Below are 24,657 nucleotides of genomic sequence, written 5' to 3' on the forward strand. Positions count from 1 at the left end.
GTGTGTGTATATATATATATATATATATATATATATATATATATAAAAATAACAGACAAAATTGTAGCATTTCAAATATATGGTAATATATTCGGGAAGAATATTTTTAAAATATATTTAAAATATATTTTTCTTCCATGGGGGTTGTACTTGTAATGACAATAAAGTTGAATCTAATCTAATGTGACTTGGATAGGACTTTGATGCAACTTTGAATGTGTGTGACTTGGGTGCAACTTTGGATGTGTGCAACTTGGGTGCGACTTTGGATGGGTGCGACTTGGGTGCGACTTTGGATGGGTGCGACTTGGGTGCAACTTTGGATGGGTGCGACTTGGGTGCGACTTTGGATGCGTGCGACTTGGGTGCGACTTTGGATGCGTGCGACTTTGGTGTGACTTTGGATGCGTGCAACTTGGGTGCGACTTTGAATGGGTGCGACTTGGGTCCGACTTTGGATGGGTGCGACTTGGGTGCGACTTTGGATGGGTGCGACTTGGGTGCGACTTTGGATGGGTGCTACTTGGGTGCGACTTTGGATGGGTACGACTTGGGTGCGACTTTGGATGGGTGCGACTTGGGTGTGACTTTGGATGGGTGCGAATTGGGTGCGACTTTGGATGGGTGTTGCTTGGGTGCGACTTTGGATGGGTGCGACATGTGTGCGACTTTGGATGGGTGTGAATTGGGTGCGACTTTGGATGGGTGCAACTTGGGTGTGACTTTGGATGGGTGCGACTTTGGATGGGTGCAACTTTGGATGGGTGCGACTTGGCTGCGACATTGGATGAGTGCAACTTGGGTGCCATCAAAGTCACACTACATGAACAGAACTGTCATACTTTCCTATTAGCAAAAAAAAGTAGCATCAAAGTCGCACCCTTCAAAGTTGCATTGAAGTCACATAGCGGCATCAAAGTGAATACTTTTCTTTCCAATTAAAAATGCATCAAAAACGCATTTTTCTACCGCATGTCCAGTGAAATCTATTGAACCAAAAAGGCACCGTGTTGCATTTAAAAAAGTCCCTGACCCATCCCAAAATCGCAGCAGCTGAAGAACGCACAGATGTGAACGTGTCCCATAGGAAACCATGTTAAATGGACTGCAGTGCATTTCTGAAAAATGCACTCAAACAACACATAGGTGTGAACCAGGCCTGAGACAGAATTTCGTCTGTGACACAATTACTGGGCAAGCACAGTTTAGGCGCGGCTTACACTATTGCGAGCCGCGTTCTGCGTGTACTCACCGCATTCATGTGAATGGGCTGTTCTACCCGTAGAAATGCGGCCAAAGAAGTCCCTTTAACCACCTTCCGCCCGCCCTATAGTACAATGACGGGCGCAAGGTGGTTCTCTCGTTCTGATAGGACGTCATATGTCGTCCTCCCATTCTCCCTGCGCATGCGCGGCTCAGGGAGCGCGCAGCCCGACGATCGATCGGCGGTGCTCTGTGTCCCTCGGACACAGCGGATCACGGAAAGAGCCGAAGATGTCGGCTCGGTCATGTGATCAGCTGTGTCCAATCACAGCTGATCACATGTAAACACGGAAATGCTGGTTATCGGCATTTCTCTCCTCTCGAGCTGTCACGCTGACAGAGGAGAGGAGAGCCGGTAATCAGCATTCCTCGGAGGGGACATGTACACTGATCATCAGGGCAGTGATGATCAGTGTGGCCCCAGAAGTGCCACCTGTCAGTGCTCATCAATGCTACATATCAGTGCCCATCTGAGCTGCCTTTCAATGTCACCCATCAGTGCCACCTATTAATGCCAATCAGTGCCACCTATCAGTGCTGCCAATCAGTGCCACTTATCAGTGCCAGTCAGTGTCACCTATCAGTGCCACCTATCAGTGCCAGTCAGTGCCGCCTATCAGTGCCAGTCAGTGCCACCTATCAGTGCCAGTCAGTGCCGCCTATCAGTGCCATATATCAGTATCATGTATCAGTGTTATGTATCAGTGCTGCCTTTCAGTGCCCATCAGTGATGCCTGTCAATGCCCATCAGTGCCACCTACCAGTGCCTCCTCATCAGTGCCTATCAGTGCCGCCTATCAGTGCCATATATCAGTATAATGTATCAGTGTTATGTATCAGTGCTGCCTTTCAGTGCCCATCAGTGATGCCTGTCAATGCCCATCAGTGCCACCTACCAGTGCCTCCTCATCAGTGCCCATCAGTGCCACCTATCAGTGCCCATCACTGCAGCCTCATTAGCGCACATCAGTGAAGGAGAAAAATCACCTATTTACAAAATTGTATAACAAAAACTAAGAAAAAACGGGTTTTTTTTCAAAATTTTCAGTGGTTTTTGGTTTGTTTAAGAAAAAATAAAAATCCCAGAGGTGATTAAATACCACCAAAAGAAAGCTCTATCTGTCACAAAAAAGTGATGCAAATGTCATATGGGTACAGTGTTGCATGACCGTGCAATTGTCATTCAAAGTGTGACAGCGCTGAAAGCTGGAAATTGGCCTGGGCAGGAAGGGGGTATAAGTGCCCTGTAGGCGAGGGGTTAAACGCAGCATGCCGAGCCGAATGATGTTGCAGCACCATGACGTTTCAAAAGTGCAACAATGCACTGCGACTGCTAGTGCGTGGGGGTCCTACTCGCTATTGAAGGGTAACTAAAAGCAGACTTTTTTCATTTTGGGTAGAGTTAGGGAGGGGTATAATCACTGTCATTTTTTTTTTTTACCACCTGTGTCCCTTAGGGGGGATTTCCCTTCACTTCCTGTCTCATAGCCAAACAGGAAGTGAGAGGGAATCCCTCCAAAGTGAGGGAATCCCGTGGTGACACCAGAACTAGTGTCCCCATTAGAAGATTGCTCCTCTATTCCTGTTCTGATGTGAACCCTAATTTTTTTTTTAAATGTTCATTTCACTAGGGTAAGGGGGTGGGGCAGGTCACGAGAACTGGTGTCCCCATTGGAAAATTACTTTTCTGGAGACAACCCAAAATTTAGGATTTTCTTTTACTTTCAATGATAATGATAAACAAGACAAATAGAGAGGGTGAATCTCCCTGAGGCTAGGTTCACACCTATGCAGGTTGCATTTGTTTTTTTTTTTTTCATTTTCTTAATTCTTCCTGTTGCTAGGCAGATTTAAAACGCAAAAGGCAGCAAAAACGCACTACATGCTTTTCTGCAGCGTTTCCATTGAAGTCTATAGAAACAAAAACACAACTTTTTGCATTCAAAAAAGTCCCTGACCCTTTCCAAAATATGCCAAACGTCAAAGTTACATCAAAGTCACATTACCTAAACAGACTTATTAACCTCCATTTTTCTTCCTGGCATTTCTCTTCTCCTGCCCCCGCTGCTCCTCCCCCTCCCGGGGGCTCTTTAAGTCTAGGTTCACACCTATGCAGGTTGCGTTTTGTGCATTTCTGCCTTGCATTTTGTGTTGTGTTTTGCATTTTTGCAGCGTTTTGCATTTTTTTTTCAAATTTTTTTATTTTCTTGTTGCTAGGCAGATTTTAAACGCAAAACTCATCAAAAACATGGCAAAAACGCAGCAATAACGCAATACTTGCTTTTCTGCAGCGTTCCTATTAAAGTCTATAGAACCAAAAACGCAACTTTTTGCGTTCAAAAAAGTCCCTGACCCTTTCCAAAAAACACACCGGGTGAAAACGCGCAGATGTAAACCTGTCCCATAGGAAATCATGTTAAATGGACTGTACTGCGTTTCTGCAAAATTCTGAAGAAAACGCATAGGTGGGAACCTGGGTAACAGGGACACAGACAGAAATAAAAACTGACAGGGGGTCTAATCCCTCTCCACTCTCAAAGCTATATATATATATATATATATATATAAGTTTTGCCTTTAGTTATACTTTAATGGCATCTCCACGTGTCTGCAAAAGTGCGATTTTTTTCTGCGGGACGTGTACGCGTTCCCCACCCGCACATAAGTGAACCTAGCCTAACGCCAATGTGGAAGAGGACTTATTAACCTCCATTTTTCTTGTTGGCATTAGTGTCAATTGGGGGTGATGCAGCTTTGGATGAATGGGACTGATGCAACTTGGATGTGATTTTGATTTGACTTTAGATGATACGACTTTGATGCATCTTTGGATGGATGTGACTTTGAGGCATCTTTGGATGGATGTGACTTGGATAGGACTTTGGATGCTTGGATTGATGTGACTTTGGATGGATGTGACTTGGATAGGACTTTGGATGGATGTGACTTGGATAGGACTTTGAGGCATCTTTGGATGGATGTGACTTGGATAGGACTTTGAGGCATCTTTGGATGGATGTGACTTGGATAGGACTTTGGATGGATGTGACTTTGAAACATCTATGGATGGATGTGACTTTGAGGCATCTATGGATGGATGTGACTTTGAGGCATCTTTGGATGGATGTGACTTTGAGATATCTTTGGATGGATGTGACTTGGATAGGACTTTGAAGCATCTTTGGATGGATGTGACTTGGATAGGACTTTGAGGCATCTTTGGATGGATGTGACTTGGATAGGACTTTGGATGCTTGGATTGATGTGACTTTGAAGCATCTATGGATGGATGTGACTTGGATAGGACTTTGAGGCATCTTTGGATGGATGTGACTTGGATAGGACTTTGAGATATCTTTGGATGGATGTGACTTGGATAGGACTTTGAGGCATCTTTGGATGGATGTGACTTGGATGGATGTGACTTGGAGATATCTTTGGATGGATGTAACTTGGATAGGACTTTGAAGCATCGTTGGATGGATGTGACTTGGATAGGACTTATTTATTTATTTCAGGTACTTATATAGCGCTGTCAATTTACACAGCGCTTTACATATATATTGTACATTCACATCAGTCCCTAACCCTCAAGGAGCGTACAATCTAAGGTCCCTAACTCACATTCATACATACACATACTAGGGACAATTTAGACAGGAGCCAATTCACCTACCAGCATGTCTTTGGAGTGTGGGAGGAAACCAGAATACCCAGAGGAAACCCATGCAGGCACAGGGAAAACATGCAAACTCCAGGGAGGTGGTGCCATGGTTGGGATTTGAACTGGGGACCCTAGTACTGCCAGGCGGAAGTGCAAACCATTTAGCCACTGTGCTGCTGTTTGATGCATCTTTGGATGGATGTGACTTATTTATTTATTTCAGGTACTTATATAGTGCTGTCTATTTACACAGCATTTTACATATATATTGTACATTCACATCAGTCCCTAACCTACATTCATATACTAGGACCAATTTAGACAGGAACCAATTAACCTACCAGCATGTCTTTGGAGTGTGGGAGGAAACCAGAGTACCTGGAGAAAACCCACACAGGCACAGGGAGAACATGCAAACTCCAGGCAGGTGGTGCCATGGTTGGGATTTGAACCAACGACCCTAGTACTGCCAGGTGGAAGTGCTAACCATTTAGCCACTGTGCTGCCCTTTGAAGCATCCTTGGATAGATGTGACTTGGATAGGACTTTGAGGCATCTTTGGATGGATGTGACTTGGATAGGACTTTGAGATATCTTTGGATGGATGTGACTTGGATAGGTCATTGAGGCAACTTTGGATGGATGCGACTTTGATGCAGCTTTAAATGGTTGTGACTTGAATGCGACTTTGGATGGGTGTGACTTTAATGTGATTTTGGATGGATGCGACTTGAATGCCATCAAAGTTACATCAAAGTCACACTATATAAACATACTTATTAACCTCCATTTTTCATCCTGGCATTTCTCTTTTCCTATCCCGCTGCCATCCCCCAGGGCCCTTCAAGGGCGTGTTCACACAAGTAGATGGTGGTAAAAGCAAGTGGTTGAGCTGCATTTTTACAGCCCCCCGACCACCCACCTTAAAAAGGAAATGTGGACAATCACGGTTGTACACATGCCACAGCCATTTTTTTTCGTGGTCGTGCAAACATTAAACAGCATATCACATGAGTGGGCAGTAATGCTGTCGAACGCAAACCCATTCAAGTGAACTAGTGTCCCCATTGGAAAGTTTCTCCTCTATTCCTGATCCGGTGACCACTCCAAAGTCAGGATTTTCTTTGCCATTGCTAGGGGCCAATTTTCTTCTTTAGTGACCAAGACATGAATAATGAACTTGAAGAAAAAAATAAGTTTGAAGTGGCTACAGCCGCCTTTGTATTTTTTATTGGAACTGCCTTCATTTTGGTCTACACAAAGATGGACGCCGTATCCGGCTTATCAGTCTACAGAAACATGGCCGCCGCCCCTCAGTGCCTTGAGGGGACAGCTGTGTTTGTTTACGTTTTTAATCAGCAGGACGCTAACGGAGCGGCGGAGAGGATTTTGGGTATTGTAGTTCCCACGCAGCGGGATCCCATTAGCTGATCACGGAGACGGACTACAATTCCCATGATGCTCTGGCGCGGCTCCTGCTTCGGGGCGGGATACGGCGGTACAATGTACCAGTGTGACTGATACATTCTGCTGCCGGGCTACAGAGGTATGGAGTGCTGTGTGATGTCTGTCCTCTTCTCATCTATTTACAGAGATTAGGGGGCCTTCCTGGAGGAATGCGGGGTGCCAGGCTCTTCCATAGCTGCCAGCATTTAAAGGGGAACCTTCAGGAAGTCTCTGTTCCTGGTCATCATTGGAGTGTTCCCCCTTTAAGTCATTCGTCACGTGTTTGCTGTTCCATATTTCCATTATTATATCACAGCCACAGAAAATAAAGCCTCCCCTTTAAGGGGCTGTATCTGCACTGAAAGAAACCGGGGGAGGGGGCATTGCTGATCCCTCTCCCTGAAAATACCAGTTACCTGGCTGTCACGCCCATTTACCTCCTGCGATATTTTGAATCTGGAAAGAAGCAGAATGCATGTCAGGAGTCCAGAATATTGAAGCCAGATGATTAGCATGACAGCCAGGCAAGTAGCATTCCCGTAGAACGTGATATTCTATTAGCACAGCTTTTCCCATCCCATTCGTGTCAACAGTGACGCAGAAGCTGCACAGACGATCCCAGCAGTACAATGCTCAAATGTAATACCCTTTCTGGCGCCAGCAGAAAGGGGAAAATGCCCCATCATTTCTCACGCCCCCCTACCCAGAAATGCAGATCATATATATATATATATACACAAACGTGACTTTGCACAGCTTTTTGCCCTGTAGCAGTATTTCTGCTATAGGGTGGCGGGCAACTGTTTAAATGACTGCTGGGGTAAGATCAATTCGGCAGATCTCAGGCTCAGCAGATGTGAATTAAAGTGGGTGTAGCAGGAAGCAGAGCCTGCACATTTAATGATGGCAGGATACACTACAGAGCAGGAAGCAGAGCCTGCATATTTAATGATGGCTTGGTGCATTACAGTGCAGGAAGCAGAGCCTGCACATTTACTGGTGGCAGGGTACACTACAGAGCAGGAATCAGTGCCTGCACATTTAATCATGGCCAGGTGCACTAAAGAGCAGGAAGCAGAGCCTGCACATTTACTGGTGGCAGGGTACACTACAGAGCAGGAATCAGTGCCTGCACATTTAATCATGGCCAGGTGCACTAAAGAGCAGGAAACAGAGCCTGCACATTTAATGGTGGCCAGGTGCACTACAGAGTGGGAAGCAGAGCCTGCACATTTAATAGGGGCCAGGTACACTACAGAGTAGGAAGCAGAGCCTGCACATTTAATGATGGTTAGGTATACTAGAGAGCAGGAAGCGGAGCCTTCATATTTCATGACCAAGTACACTAGAGAGCAGGAAGCAGAACCTGCGCATTTAATGATGGCTTGGTGCATTACAGAGCTGGAAGCAGAGCCTGCACATTTAATGATGGCCAGGTGCACTACAGAGCAGGAAGCAGAGCCTGCGCATTAATGATGGCAGGGTACACTACAGAGCAGAAAGCAGAGCCTGCGCATTTAATGATGGCTTGGTGCATTCCAGTGCAGGAAGCAGAGCCTGCACATTTAATGGTGGCAGGGTACACTACAGAGCAGGAATCAGTGCCTGCGCATTTAATGATGGCCAGATGCACTACAGAGCAGGAAGCAGAGCCTGCACATTTAATGATGGTCAGGTGCACTACAGAGCAGGAAGGAGAGCCTGCGCATTTAATGATGGCTTGGTGCATTCCAGTGCAGGAAGCAGAGCCTGCACATTTAATGGTGGCAGGGTACACTACAGAGCAGGAATCAGTGCCTGCGCATTTAATGATGGCCAGATGCACTACAGAGCAGGAAGCAGAGCCTGCACATTTAATGATGGTCAGGTGCACTACAGAGCAGGAAGGAGAGCCTGCGCATTTAATGATGGCTTGGTGCATTCCAGTGCAGGAAGCAGAGCCTGCACATTTAATGGTGGCAGGGTACACTACAGAGCAGGAATCAGTGCCTGCGCATTTAATGATGGCCAGATGCACTGCAGAGCCTGCAAATTTAATTATGGACAGGTGCACTACAGAGCAGAAAGCAGATCCTGCATATTTAATGATGGCCAGGTGCACTACAGAGCAGGAAGCAGAGCCTGCACATTTAATGATGGTCAGGTATACTACATAGCAGAAGGCAGAGCCTGTGCATTTAATAAGGACCAGGTGTATTGGGGAGCAGAAAGCACAGACTGCACATTTTAACTATTGCCCCATTTTCTACAGAGCAGGAAGCAGAACCTGCCTATATATTGATCATCAGGAGCATTGTAGAACAGGAGGCCGAATCTGTATGTTTAACAATGGCCAGCTGTGTTGTGCTGCAGGAGGAGGAGCTTTCGCACTTAACAACAGTCAGCTGCTCTCTGGAAAAAGGAAGAGGAGCTTGCAAATTTAATAATGCTGAGGTGCACTACGGAGCAGGAAGTGGAAACTGCACATTTAGAGACTGCCAAGTGCTCTATTGAGCGAAAAACAGAGATTGCACATTTATTGATAACCAGCTGGACTATGGAGAAGGAGTCAGAGCCTGCACATTGAATAGTGGCCAGGTGCACTATGAAGCAGGAAGCAGATCCTGCGCATTTAATCATTGCCAAATGCTGTATGGAGCAGAGCCTGCACATTTAATGATCGCCAGGTGCAATATGAAGCAGGAAGCCGAGCCTGCACATTTACTGATCGCCAGGTGCAATATGGAGCAGGAAGCAGAGCCTGCACATTTAATGATCGCCAGGTGCAATATGGAGCAGGAAGCAGAGCCTGCACATTTAATGATCGCCAGGTGCAGTATGGAGCAGGAAGCAGAGCCTGCACATTTAATGATCGCCAGGTGCAGTATGGAGCAGGAAGCAGAGCCTGCACATTTAATGATCGCCAGGTGCAGTATGGAGCAGGAAGCAGAGCCTGCACATTTAATGATAGCCAGGTGCAATATGGAGCAGGAAGCAGAGCCTGCAAATTTAATGATCGCCAGGTGCAATATGGAGCAGGAAGCAGAGCCTGCACATTTAATGATCGCCAGGTGCAGTATGGAGCAGGAAGCAGAGCCTGCACATTTAATGATCGCCAGGTGCAATATAGAGCAGGAAGCAGAGCCTGCACATTTAATAATCTTAATAAAATAGAGTACTCTGTTCCTGGCACAGTCCAGTTGTGATTGGTTCTCTGCACTAACAAGGTATTGAGGCTGCTGCTGCAGACCTGACCTCTTGAAAATGCTAGCTTCCTGGCTCTCACTGGTCCAATGTCTTCAGCATTTTGAGTCTCTGACCCAGAACACGTAGGTAGATCAGGAGTTACTTTCCTAGTCTGTATGCTTGCTCTGGATCCCCATCAAACTATCAAAGCCAGAGACAGCCGGCAGCAATGGTATTTCTCCAGCTCCGGATTCATTTATAGTAATGGGATATACTAAGGGGTTCCCTGACCCTCCCCTGTGTGGGTTCCCTTACCCTTCCCCGGTGTGGGTTCCCTGACCCTTCCCCTGTGTGGGTTCCCTGACCCTTCCCCTGTGTGGGTACCCTGACCCTTCCCCGGTGTGGGCACCCTGACCCTTCCCCTGTGTGGGCACCCTGACCCTTCCCCTGTGTGGGCACCCTGACCCTTCCCCTGTGTGGGCTCCCTGACCCTTCCCCTGTGTGGGCTCCCTGACCCTTCCCCTGTGTGGGCTCCCTGACCCTTCCCCTGTGTGGGCTCCCTGACCCTTCCCCGGTGTGGGCTCCCTGACCCTTCCCCGGTGTGGGCTCCCTGACCCTTCCCCGGTGTGGGCTCCCTGACCCTTCCCCATTCGGCTTCCGTGACATGCAGGTTTTTAGAATACTTCCCTTGTGGGTTCCGTGACCTGTATGTGTGTGGGGGAACCAACTAAGCAAATTCTTTGAACGTCTCCTTGTTGGTTCCGTGACCTCTCCCAATGTAAATGTTGTGATCTCTCTATGTGGGTTCATGACCCCTCTATGCAAGTTCTGCAATCGCTTACAAGTTGGATTCTTTGACCCTGCCCCTTTATGTGGGATCCTTGACCTCTTTCTGTGTGGGTTCTGTGACCACTCCAAGCAGGTTTCCTGACCTCTTCACACGTGGGCTCCATGACCTTCCTGTGTGCGGATTCTATGTCCTCTCCTTGTGGGTTCCATGCTCTCCCCCGTATGGGTTTCCATGACCTCCGCCTGTGTGGATTCTGTGAATTCCCCGTGTGGGGTTTTGTGACCTCTCCATGCAGGTTTTCTGACCTCTTCCCTTGTGGGCTCTGTGACTGTTCTGTGTCTGGGTTCTGTGACCCCTCTAAGCAAGTTGTTTGAGTCACTCCTTGTGGGTTCCGTGACTTCAACTGTGAGTTCATGACCCCTCTCTGCGAGTTCCGTGATCTCTACAACTGTAGATTCTTTGATTCCACCCCTTTATGTGGGTTCCTTTACATCGCCCGGTGTGGGTTCCCTGACCTTTCCCTGTGTGGCTTCTGTGACATTTCCATGCAGGTTTTTAGACCAGTAAAAAGTTAGGTTTTTAGACCACTTCTCTTGTGGGCTCTGTGACCGTTCTGTGTGTGGGTGAACCAACTAAGCAAGTTCTTTGAGCCCCTCCTTGTGGGTTCCGTGACCTCTTCCATTGTGGATGTTGTGACCTCTTTATGTGGTTCATGACCCCTCTATGCGAGTTCTGTAATCACTTACAAGTTGAATTCCTTTGACCTCGCCCTCCTTACAGCTTACAAGTTGGGTTTCTTTGACCCCGCCCTCCTTACAGCTTACAAGTTGGATTCTTTGGCCCCTCTCCTTGACCTCTCCCTGTGTGGGTTACCTGACCTCTTCAACTGTTGACCCCTCTATGCGAGTTCTGTGATCTCTTTCACTGTGGATTCTTTGACTCCACCCCTTTATATGGGTTCCTTGACCTCTTCATGGGTGGGTGGTTCCATGGCCTGTCCTTGTGTGGGTTCTCTGACCCCCTCCATGCAAGTTTCCTGGCCTCTTCAACTGTTGACCCCTCTATACGAGTTCTGTGATCTTTCACTGTGGATTCTTTGACTCTACCCCTTTATATGGGTTCCTTGTCCTCTTCCTGGGTAGGTGGTTCCATGGCCTATCCTTGTGTGGGTTCTCTGACCCCCTCCATGCAGGTTTCCTGACCTCTTCACTTGTGGGCTCCATGACCACACCAGGAGGTAGATTTACTAAAGCTGTTTCACTCAGAATCTTGTGCACCGGTGCATGGTAGCCAATAGCGTTCTAACCTCAGCTTGGTGAATTAGGCTTTAGTAATAAAACCTGGAAGCTGATTGGTTTCCATGCAGAAGTGCATGAGATTCTAAGTGAACCAGCTTTAGTAAATAAACCCCCATGTGTGGGTTCTGTGGCCTCTCCTTGTGTTTTTTTTTTTTTTTTTTACCTGCCCACTGTGTGGGTTACAACCTTTCTATGTACATTCCATGACCACTCAATGCAAGTTCTATGATCTCCTTCACTTTGGGTCATTGGAACCCACCCTTTTTTGCGGGTTCTATGACCTCTTATTGTGGGCCCTGCAACCTCTCCATGCAGGTTCCCTGATGCCTTCACCTGTGGACTTCGTGACCTCTCCATGTGGTTAGTGACCTCCTTTGTGAACAGTAACATCTTATCTTGTACACAGGGACAATGATCTCATACAAAGTTCCCATCACTGTATTCTTTCCTCAGACGTTGCCAGCAGACATGGAGGTCCAGCTGATGGAACACATACGCCACACGATGACCCTGGACAGAAACAAAGATCTGATCATAGAGAAGCTCCTGAACTTCACCCTGGACATCATCCACCTGCTGACCAAGGAGGTGAGGGCGCTGTGTGCTGATGGGGGGGCATTCACACGATTTAATGGTGGAGCATCGCTGGTTGCTGCTGAAGTCTATAAGACTTGGCTGACAAACTCAGAATCAAGTCTGGTGCAACCACAGAAATGTGAGCTTTGGCGTGTTTCCACAGTGCGCTCACTTCGACCTGTATGCCGATAGGGACACGCTACATTAATAAGAACACAACACAAGTCACGGCAAATGTCAGAATACATACAGGTTGCCACTGCCGGGTACTATCCCAGCCGAAATTCCAACACTGCTTTTCAGATCCTTTAAATACAAGTAGAAGACCCATGTCCAAAGCAAAGGACAAACACCCATTGTCTCCGACCGTTCAATTGTTTTCTGAGTAGTTAACCACTTCCCGACTGGCCGCTGTATATAAACGGCCGGACGGTGGCAGTGCAGGGGCGGGTGGCCATTTATAAACAGCCTCCCCGCACCCTGCTTGTGCGCGCTCCCCAGGAGCGTGCAGCACTGCGATCCGGTGCCCGCTGTGTCCTCCGGACACAGTGGAACACCGATCGTCGGACGGGACCTCTGTATGAGGTCCCGATCATGTGATCACTGATTGGCCAATCAGTGATCACATGCAAAGTAGTAAGCAAGATGTCAATTGTGACATCATTGTTTACTACGTGTGAAATCTGTGAATGATCACAGAGGTCACATGGTACAAGGCTATTCACAACAGCCTTGTACCATGTGAGAAGCTGTGACCAATCACAGTTCACTCAGTACTTCTCAATGACTGCAAGAATGCAGAGAGAGAGAGAAATGATTGCTTTTACATTCTACATGGGTGTAAAAGCAATCCGTGTAAAAAAAAAAAAAAAAAAACACCCCCCACAAGTAGTACAGTGTCACCATGGTGACACTGTACTGCTAGGGTGACAGTATGTAAAAAAACCTAATTTGGTTTTTTTTTTTTACTAAACAGATAACGGAATAAATTTTGGCCAAGATTTATGATGAAATATTTATTTGCAAAATTTTATTTTAAAAAAACACTTTTTTTTCAAAATGTTTGGACTTTTTCATTTACATAGCAAAAAAAATGAATATCCCAATGGTGAATAAATACCAGCAAAATAAAGCTTTATCTGTCTCAAAAAAGGTAAAAAATTCATATGGATACAGTGTTGCATGATCGCGCAATTGTCATTCAAAGTGTGATAGCGCTGGAAGCTGAAAATTGCCCTGGTCAGGAAGGGGGTAAAAGTGTCCGGACTGGAAGTGGTTAAAGCCCAGCTTCAGGCAAACAAAAAGACCTCCAGAAGGTTCCGAAACTGAAAAGCTGCAATACACACCTCCTTTCCAGAGCTGTACCCCGCAGGAATTCTTCTTCACAAATAGATGCCCTCAGTCCTCCTTGAAGAGACTGATGACATCCCGTGTCTTGACTCTCCCCCTAAGGCCTGGTTCACCCCTGTGGTTTTTTTTTTTTTTTAGTGCAGTTTGTAGAAACACACTAGAGTCCATTTAACATTGTTTTCTATGGGACACATTCACATCTATGCATTTATCAGCTGCTGCGTTTTTGGAAAGGATCAGGGACTTCTTTAAATGCAACTCGGGGCATTTCTGGTTCAGTAGACACATGCAATGTGTTTTTGATGCATTTTGCGGGTTTGTTTGGGTGGATAGGGGGGAGGGGCTTTTTTGTCAATAGGAAAGTACTGACTTTGATGCCACTTTGATGTGACTTTGGATGAGTGCGACTTTGATGCAACTTTGGATGGGTGTGACTAATTTTTTTGCTTGGAAAGTATGACAGTGACTTTGATGCTACTTTACACACTTTGTCTCTCATGTAGCATCAAAGTATCATCAAAGGCGCATCAAAGTTGCACCCATCTGAAGGTTTGTTTGGGTGGGTAGGGGGGAGCTTTTTTGCCAATAGGAAAGTACTGACTTTGATGCAACTTTGGATGGGTGTGACTATTTTTTTTGCTTGGAAAATATGACAGTGACTTTGATGCTACTTTACACTCTCGGACTCTCATGTAGCATTAAAGTATCATCAAAGGCGCATCGAAGTCGCACCCATCCGAAGGTTTGTTTGGGTGGGTAGGGGGGGCTTTTTTGCCAATAGGAAAGTACTGACTTTGATGCCACTTTGATGCAACTTTGGATGGGTGTGACTATTTTTTTTGCTTGGTAAGTATGACAAAGACTTTGATGCTACTTTACATACTTTGGCTCACATGTAGCATCAAAGTATCATCAAAGGCGCATGGAAGTCGCACCCATCCGAAGGTTTGTTTGGGTGGGGGGGGGCTTTTTTGCCAATAGGAAAGTACAGACTTTGATGCAACTTTGGATGAGTGCGACTTTGATGCAACTTTACATTTTCGGGCTCTCATGTAGCATCAAAGTATCATCAAAGGTGCATGGAAGTCGCACCCATCCGAAGGTTTGTTTGGGTGGATAGGGGGCAGGGACTTTTTTGCCAATAGGAAAGTACTGACTTTGATGCCACTTTGGATGAGTACGACTTTGATGCAACTTTGGATGGGTGTGACTATTTTTTTTGCTTGGAAAGTATGACAGTGACTTTGATGCTACTTTACACACTTTGGCTCTCATGTAGCATGTGACTTTGGATAAGTGCGACTTTGATGCAACTTTGGATGGGTGTGACTATTTTTTTTTTTTTTTGCTTGGAAAGTACGACAGTGACTTTGATGCTACTTTACACTCTTTGGCTCTCATGTAGCATCAAAGTATCATCAGAGGCCCATCAAAGTGGCACCCATTCGAAGTCACATTGATGTCGTAGCCATTCAAAGTCGCATCAAAGTTGCACCCATCCAAAGTCAGATCAAAGTGGCATCATAGTCAATACTTTCCTATTGGCAAAAAAAACACGTGTTAAAAAACAAAAAAAAGCACAGCAAGATGCGCCAGAAAAACGCATCAGTTGCGACATGCAGAGGTGTGAACCAAGCAGGGGCGGACTGACCATTGGGGAACTTGGGCACTGCCCAAGGGCCCGGGGTCAGTAGAGGGCCCCATGAGATGTCCCTGGTACCTTTCATACGCTTTTTTTGGTGTGATTTGAGTGTGGGCGAGGACACAGGGGCCCCATGATCCTCTATTGCCCTGGGGCCCCATGAGTTGTCAGTCCGCCCCTGGAACCAAGCCTAAGAGAATGCCACTACGGCACCCTGTACTCCCCTATGCAATGTAGACAAGAAATGTGGGGCACACCACCCACGCTTGGAGAGGATTTAAAGAGGAAGAGAACCCTGTCTGACCACGTGATCAGCCTGAAGATATCTGGAAAAGGGAAGTAAAAATGTAAATACAAAAAAAAGCCCCGTATACAGCCACAGGAAAGATGCCAGGATTACTGCACTGCAGGATTACAGTACATAACTTCTGATTTATCTGCAGGCCAAACACAGAATTATACAATCAATCAATATAAAAATACTTTTCTAAAAATTGTATCAGTCAGTTGTATTCCATTAAACCAATCACATTCAATCAGGCACTCACTTTATAACGCCGATGGTCATTGGCCAATGTTTGGCAGTAATTAGAACGAAGAATAAATAATATAATAATACATTAAATACATTTAAAGGGCATAATGGTAATTGGTTTTGTTTGGTGTCCAAAAAGTCTTTTTTTTTTTTTTTTCCTTCCTTTTGTTATTAAAATCTGTTCTCCAGTAAGTGTGTATTTTCGTTTGTAAAGATGACATTTTGCTGTGGGTTATTGTGTAGGATTTTGTTGTCGTGAGAAAGTCATGTGATCACCTCAAAGATGGCAGTGTCCCCTCTATGTCGGATAGAGGAAGTAGGTCCGGGAGCCCTATGACGGAGTCTTCCACTCACTCTAGGACAGAGGAGAGCAGCTATGACCAAATGGACCCGCAACCCATGACAACCACTCAGAAAGAAACCAAAAAGGTAACTTTTTTTTCTTTTTCTTGGAAAAAGCTCTTCCCATTTATCATTAAAAGCCCTCCCCCACTGTACCTAGGCAAGATGATGTCATCAGTCTGTTGGTTGCAGGTAGGAAGAAGCATTTCTGTCTCATCTCCCCCAGTGATCAGACTGCAGCATTAAGTTTTTGTGACAAGATGAGAGACAGCAGCAGGGGCTGATCTTTGTCAGACATTTGTGAACACAGCCAAGAACTGCACATGCACCAGAATTTTCATGATTGGGTCATCTGAGTCGACATCTCAGTCCAGGAACTAGATGGTGACCATGGGTGATGTCTGAACAAGGATAGTGCTGTCCTTCTAAAGAGAAAAGCTGATGACAACATTGTCAGAGGGAATATGCTATGAGGTCAGGCAGGCAACAATTGTTAAGTCTCTAAACCCAACATTCCAGCTAGCTTGTCAGATCCAAACAATTCAGAAAAACTGATCAGGAAGAAAACAAAAATCTTTACATCATAAGTCTGCACAGTAATATACATCTCCCAAGAACCTTTTCCCCACACATCGCCAGAGCTACATCACCCAAGAGCCCCTTCCCTACACACTCCCAGATATACATCACCCAACAGCCCTTTCCCTACACACTCCCAGATATACATCACCCAACAGCCCTTTCCCTACACACTCCCAGATATACATCACCCAACAGCCCTTTCCCTACACACTCCCAGATATACATCACCCAACAGCCCTTTCCCTACACACTCCCAGATATACATCACCCAACAGCCCTTTCCCTACACACTCCCAGATATACATCACCCAACAGCCCTTTCCCTACACACTCCCAGATTTACACCTCTTAAGAACCTCTTCCCTACACATTGCCAAAGCTACATCACCGAAGAGCCCCTTCCCTACACAGTTCCAGATATACATCACCCAACAGCCCTTTTCCTACACACTCCCAGATATACATCACCCAAGAGCCCTTTCCCTACACACTCCCAGATTTACATCTCCTAAGAACCTCTTCCCTACACATCGCCAGAGCTACATCACCAAGTGCCCCCTCCCTACACATCCCCAGATATACATCTCCCAAGAACCTTTTCCCTACCTCAGCCAAGAGCCCTTTCCCTACACATCACCAGAGCTACATATCCTATGAGCCCCTTCCCTACATACTCCCAGATTTACATCTTCTGAGAACCTCTTCCCTACATATCACCAGAGCTACATCTTCCAAGAACCCTTTCCCTGCACACCCCCAGATATACATCTCCCAAGAGCCCCTTCCCTACACATCACCCAAGAGCCCCTTCCCTACACATCACCAGAGCTATATCTCCCATGAGCCCCTTCCCTACATACTCCCAGATTTACATCTCCTGAGAACCTCTTCCCTACACATCACCAGAGCTACATCTTCCAAGAACCCTTTCCCTACACCCCCCCAGATACACAGTGGGGCAAAAAAGTATTTAGTCAGCCACCAATTGTGCAAGTTCTCCCACTTAAAAAGATGAGAGAGGCCTGTAATTGGCATCATAGGTAGACCTCAACTATGAGAGACAAAATGAGAAACAAAATCCAGACAATCACATTGGCTGATTTGGAAAGAATTTATTTGCAAATTATGGTGGAAAATAAGTATTTGGTCAATATGAAAAGTTCATCTCAATACTTTGTTACATATCCTTTGTTGGCAATGACAGAGGTCAAACGTTTCCTGTAAGTCTTCACAAGGTTGGCACACACTGTTGCTGGTATGTTGGCCCATTCCTCCATGCAGATCTCCTCTAGAGCAGTGATGTTTTGGGGCTGTCGCTGGGCAACACGGACTTTCAACTCCCTCCAAAGGTTTTCTATGGGGTTGAGATCTGGAGACTGGCTAGGCCACTCCGGGACCTTGAAATGCTTCTTACGAAGCCACTCCTTCGTTGCCCGGGCGGTATGTTTGGGATCATTGTCATGTTGGAAGACCCAGCCACGTTTTATCTTCAATGCCTTTGCTGATGGAAGGAGGTTTGCACTCAAAATCTCACGATACATGGCCCCATTCATTCTGTCCTGTACATGGATCAGTCGTCCTGGTCCCTTTGCGGAGAAACAGCCCCAAAGCATGATGTTGCCACCCCCATGCTTCACAGTAGGTATGGTGTTCTTTGGATGCAACTCAGCATTCTCTCTCCTCCAAACACGACGAGTTGTGTTTCTACCAAACAGTTCTATTTTGGTTTCATCTGACCATATGACATTCTCCCAATCCTCTTCTGGATCATCCAAATGCTCTCTAGCAAACTTCAGACGGGCCCGGACATGTACTGGCTTAAGCAGGGGGACACGTCTGGCACTGCAGGATCTGAGTCCCTGGCGGCGTAGTGTGTTAATGATGGTAGCCTTTGTTATGTTGGTCCCAGCTCTCTGCAGGTCATTTACTAGGTCCCCCCGTGTGGTCCTGAGATTTTTGCTCACCGTTCTTGTGATCATTTTGACCCCACGGGGTGAGATCTTGCGTGGAGCCCCAGATCAAGGGAGATTATCACTGGTCTTGTATGTCTTCCATTTTCTAATTATTGCTCCCACAGTTGATTAGTTCACATCTAGCTGCTTGCCTATTGCAGATTCAGTCTTCCCAGCCTGGTGCAGGTCTACAATTTTGTTTCTGGTATCCTTCGGCAGCTCATTGGTCTTCACCATAGTGGAGTTTGGAGTGTGACTGTTTGAGGTTGTGGAAAGGTGACTTTTATTCTGATAACAAGTTCAAACAGGTGCCATTGATACAGGTAATGAGTGCAGGACAGAGGGGCCTCTTAAAGAAGAAGGTACAGGTCTGTGAGAGCCAGAAATCTTGCTTGTTTGTAGGTGACCAAATACTTATTTTCCACCATAATTTGCAAATAAATTCTTTCCAAATCAGCCAATGTGATTGTCTGGATTTGTTTTCTCATTTTGTCTCTCATAGTTGAGGTCTACCTATGATGCCAATTACAGGCCTCTCTCATCTTTTTAAGTAGGAGAACTTGCACAATTGGTGGCTGGCTAAATACTTTTTTGCCCCACTGTTCATCTCCCAAGACCCTCTTCCCTACACATCACCAGAGCTACATCACCAAGTGCCCCCTCCCTACACATCCCCAGATATACATCTCCCAAGAGCCCCTTCCCTACACATCACCCAAGAGCCCCTTCCCTACACATCACCCAAGAGCCCCTTCCCTACACATCACCCAAGAGCCCCTTCCCTACACATCACCCAAGAGCCCCTTCCCTACACATCACCCAAGAGCACCTTCCCTACAAATCATCAGAGCTACGTCTCCCAAGATCCCCTTCCCTGCACTCTCCCAGATATAAATCTCCCAAGAACCTCTTCCATACACATCACTAGAGCTACAACTCCCATGAGCCCCTTCCCTACACACTGCAAGATTTACATCTTCTGAGAACCTCTTCCCTGCACATCACCAGAGCTACATCTTCCAAGAACCCTTTCCCTACACACCCCCAGATATACATCTCCCAAGAACCTCTTCCCTACACATCACCGGAGCCCAGAGCTACATCACCAAGTGTCCCCTCCCTACACATCCCCAGATATACATCTCCCAAGAGCCCCTTCCCTACACATCACCCAAGAGCCCCTTCCCTACACATCACCCAAGAGCCCCTTCCCTACACACTCCCAGATATACATCACCCAAGAGCCCCTTCCCTACACACTCCCAGATATACATCTCCCAAGAGCCCCTTCCCTACACACTCCCAGATATACATCTCCCAAGAGCCCCTTCCCTACACACTCCCAGATATACATCTCCCAAGAGCCCCTTCCCTACACACTCCCAGATATACATCTCCCAAGAGCCCCTTCCCTACACACTCCCAGATATACATCTCCCAAGAGCCCCTTCCCTACACACTCCCAGATATACATCTCCCAAGAACCTCTTCCATATACATCACCAGAGCTACAACTCCCATGAGCCCCTTCCCTACACACTCCCAGTTTTACATCTCCTAAGAACCTCTTCCCTACACATTGCCAGAGCTACATCACCAAGTGCCCCCTCTCTACATATCCCCAGATATACATCTCCCAAGAGCCCCTTCCCTACACATCACCAGAGCTACATCTTCCAAGAGCCCCTTCCCTACAAACTCCCAGTTTTACATCTCCTAAGAACCTCTTCCCTACACATCGCCAGAGCTACAATATTTAAAGACTGATTAGGCAAATATTGGACTAGTGGTGACCGTCTCTCTATAAACTTCCCTTCTACATTACAGGTTTCAATAAAGCGTGAAGAGGTGTCCGGTTTTTCCCTGACAGAATGGGAGCATTCAGGGTTACAAAAGAACAGCAAAATGGATACTCCACAGACTCCTCGCTCAGTGGGTAAGAGTCATGTCTTCCCCTTAAGACACATTTATATAGAGGCGCAGGTTTATTACACGGACATCACAATTGCTGGACTTTCTAAGCCTGTGTGTTTCCTGCAGGCTGCAGCAGTGAGAAGAAGACCGTACAAAGCTGTGGGAGCGCCCCCTACCCTCAGGACTGTATGGCAGGAGATAACCATGCAATGGCACAGGATTATCAGGTACAGGACAGTCAGATGATGTCTGCTACTCTGGTTAGCTGTGTCCCCAGACATTTGTTGCGTTGACTCTGAATTCTTAGAATCAGAGTATTGATTTCGCCTTCATTAACCACTTCCAGTCCGGACACTTTTACCCCCTTCCTGTCCAGGCCAATTTCAGCTTTCAGCGCTGTCACACTTTGAATGACAATTGCACGGTCATGCAACATTGTACCCATATGAATTTAGTATTTTTTTGAGACAGATAAAAATTTAGTTTGGTAATTATTCACCACTTGGATTTAAATTTTTTTTTTTTGCTATATAAATGAAAAAGTCCAAAAAATTTTCTTATAAAATGTTGCAAATAATCTTTCTTCATAAATCTTGGCCAAATTGTATTCAGTTATCTTTTTATGAAAAAAAATTACCCAAATTAGTTTATAACCAAAAATTATAATTTTTCAAAAAATAGTTTTACATTTTTTTTTTTTTTTTTAATATTTATGCTTTTTTTTTTTTTTTTTTAAACATGCTGTCACCGTAGCAGTACAGTGTCTGTACTACTTGTGGAGGGTGATGAAGATTTTTTTTTTTTTTTTTTTACACTGATTGCTTTTACACATATAAAGGCTGTAAAAGCAATGCTTTCTCCTTCTCTCTGGCTGCATTCTTGCAGCCATTGAGAAATACTGTGAGAGCTGTGATTGGTCACAGCTTGTCACGTGGTACAAGGCTGTTGTGAATAGCCTTGTACCATGTGACCTCTGTGATCATTCACAGATTTCACACGTAGTAAGCAATGATGCCAGAAGTGACATCTTGCTTACTACTATTCCTTTGATCACTGATTGGCCATCAGTGATCACATGATCGGGACCTCACTCAGAGGTCCCGTACACCGGATTGCGGTGCCGCACGTTCCCATTGTTCTATTGTGTGTCTTGCTTGGGAGCAAACTATTATGGGATGTATGTGTATGTGTATTGGCTTGGTGGGGGGTGTCTCCAGCAGCTGTCCCTCCTGATGGGACTGTCTGCTGGTGTGTCTCTGTTACTAAATGTAGATTGCCCCGCCCTGTGTCATTATGCAGAGAGGGGGGTTGTTCCCTTGGAATGTATGTATCTGTGTTAACCACTTCCAGTCCAGACACTCTTACCCCCTTCCTGTCCAGGCCAATTTTCAGCTTTCAGTGCTATCACACTTTGAATGACATTTGCGCGGTCATGCAACACTGTACCCATATGAATTTTTTTAGCATTTTTTTGAGACCGCTAAAGCTTTATTTTGGTGCTATTTATTCACCACTGGGATTTTTATTTTTTTGCTATGTAAATTAAAAAGTCCAAAAATTTTGAAAAAAAGTGTTTTTCTTATAAAAGTTTGCAAATAAATAATATTTCATAAATCTTGGCCAAAATTTATTCCGTTATATTTTTAGTAAAAAAAAAAAAATAACCCAAATTAGTTTATAACCAAAATTATAATTTTTAAACTTTATTTTTACATTTATTTATTTATTTTTTTTACATACTGTCACCCTAGCAGTACAATATTGCCATGGTGACACTGTACTACTTGTGGGGGGTGGTGAAGATTTTTTTTTTTTTACACACTGATTTCTTTTACACCCATAAAGGCTGTAAAAGCAATAATTTCTCCTTCTCTCTACCTGCATTCTTGCAGCCATTGAGAACTACTGAGTGAGCTGTGATTGGTCACAGCTTGTCACATGGTACAAGGCTGTTGTGAATAGCCTTGTACCATGTGACCTCTATGATCATTCACAAATTTCACACGTAGTAAGAAATGTCACAAGTGACATCTTGCATACTACTCTTCATGTGATCACTGATTGGCCAATCAGTGATCACATGATTGGGACCTCGCACAGAGGTCCCGTCCGACGATCGGTGTTCCATTGTGTCCGGAGGACACAGCGGGCACCGGATCGCGGTGCTGCGCCCTCCCAGGGTGCGGGGAGGCCGTTTTATAAATGGCCACCCGACCCTGCACTGCCACCGTCTAGCCGTTTATATACAACGGCTGGACGGGAGGTAGTTAAAATAAACTAGTCTACTTCCTAGTTTACTTCAAGACTGGTGTCCTCTAGCCTTGTATGGTCTGCTGTGGTGTCTGTGGTCGGTGTTCGGACGGGGAAGCGGTAGTCTAACTGAAGTACTCAAGCACAGACTGGGCTTGGTTCCGTTAAAACAGCGAACTCCCCACTGAGCTAATGTGTTCTAAAAGGGGGATTGCCCCTGCCAGATTACACCGGTCAGCGCTTGCAGCCATTGGCTGCCAGTAGTGATCAGATGCTTTTTCAACAGAAGCCGGCCAGGCTGGTGTACACACAGGCCTAATGTTGACCGGTGTCTATTGAACCGGCCAATACCGGGTGATATTCGGCCTGTGTGTACGGGGCTTTAGGGTTAATTCACACATTGCGGTGGCGTACGTTTTACCACATTGTAAACCGTCTGTCAGCGCAGGGACACACAGGAAACCATTGTTTCCTACGTATCCCATTTACACTGCAATGCAGCCTATGGCTGTGATAAAATGCAGACCTGACAAGGGGTCCAATCCCTCTTCACTCTTTCCAAAACTAGAAAAAGTTTTTCCTTTAGTTATACTTTAACCTTTGGGGGGGCCTATAGCATACACCCACAAACAATATACCGTTTATCTTGTCCCGTTGAAGCTCCAGCCACAGGGGCTCCACCTCCTCACTAGTCCTGTTAGCAGTGTCATGCCTCGTATTCACCAACAAATCGCTCCTAATATACAAGCACCCCTCCCCCCCTTCTACCTAGCCTGTCCCTCCTATAGAGGGAGTACCCTTGGACCTAGGGGTCTATTTGACCACTTTTGTAATATAAGATGTTATAGTGAGCGCGACTTAAATGCAAAAAGTGTATAGATGCATATACACAAAGAATGTTACTGAGCAGCTGATACACCGAAACGGTAACTAAATAAAACTTCCAATCAAACATATATGTTAAATAAAATGGTGCAGCGCTAGATACTAGAGCACAGTTTATACACACAATATATATACATTTATTGATCACCCACTCTAAGGGTGATCAATAAATATAAAAGTTCGATGTAATAGTGCGGATCATGAAAAGATCCTAATTCAAGGTGAGTGGACGTCCTGATCCAAGGTGTGATGATAGGTGTGATCACACAAATAGGTGAAAAACGCACTCACCAGATGTGCGTTTAATATACGCAATATGTAATCCTGCGTCACCAGGCCATGAAACGATCATCAGATCCCAGATCAGATTGTACCCAGATCACCATCCCGGCTCCACGGAAGTAAGGTCATCCGAAACCGCTACCAGGTATCACCACCAGGGTCCTGAGTCCTCCAGATGGGCACTGCGAATGATCGCACTCACACAGAGTGCCCAATAAGAGACCTCATAGCGTGATACTGCTTTAGATGCCTTTATTCAGGGTTGGTTGGTGTGGGGTACATAAAAGGATTAAACAAAAGGTTTACTGACCATATGTATTCCTAAGGTGGTTAGGTGTCCTGCTGCTGCCCACTGACGCGTTTCATGCGATGCACATATTCAAAGGGTCCAGGGCTAGCCAGGACATCCTCTTCTGTGCTATTTATAAATGTGAATGGCAATTCTGCCTAATGCGCCCGCCATTTTCTCGGCTGTCCGCGCATGCGCAGAACGTCGGCGTCGTCTTCCCGCGCTACTGCGCATGCGCGAACGATCGACGCCATTTTGTCGTGGATCGCGGATGCGATCAACAGCAAGAAGTCTCCTACAGTGCGGTGCCGGGATGGTGATCTGGGTACAATCTGATCTGGGATCTGATGATCGTTTTATGGCCTGGTGACGCAGGATTACATATTGCGTATATTAAACGCACATCTGGTGAGTGCGTTTTTCACCTATTTG

At 45.8% G+C, this 24,657-nt stretch overlaps 1 protein-coding gene across 2 annotated transcripts in view; it reads left to right on the forward strand.

Annotated features, from left to right (window-relative positions):
- Window positions 1-6,350: 6,350 nt before the first annotated feature.
- LOC149442143 (uncharacterized) overlaps window positions 6,351-24,657 on the forward strand; it is a 46,926-nt gene continuing 28,619 nt past the window's right edge. For both annotated transcript variants that reach the window (XM_089656485.1, XM_089656486.1), the window contains exons 1-5: window positions 6,351-6,473; window positions 12,080-12,214; window positions 15,973-16,158; window positions 20,433-20,541; window positions 20,646-20,746. In XM_089656485.1, coding sequence (XP_089512611.1) covers window positions 12,095-12,214; window positions 15,973-16,158; window positions 20,433-20,541; window positions 20,646-20,746 — 516 coding nt within the window. In that variant the 5' untranslated portion in view covers window positions 6,351-6,473; window positions 12,080-12,094. The remainder of the gene's footprint in view (window positions 6,474-12,079; window positions 12,215-15,972; window positions 16,159-20,432; window positions 20,542-20,645; window positions 20,747-24,657) is intronic.

The sequence above is a fragment of the Staurois parvus genome, unplaced genomic scaffold (genome assembly GCF_062004578.1).
Source record: "Staurois parvus isolate SC_StPar_1 unplaced genomic scaffold, SC_StPar_1.0 ptg000909l, whole genome shotgun sequence".
Taxonomy (NCBI): Eukaryota; Metazoa; Chordata; class Amphibia; order Anura; family Ranidae; genus Staurois; species Staurois parvus.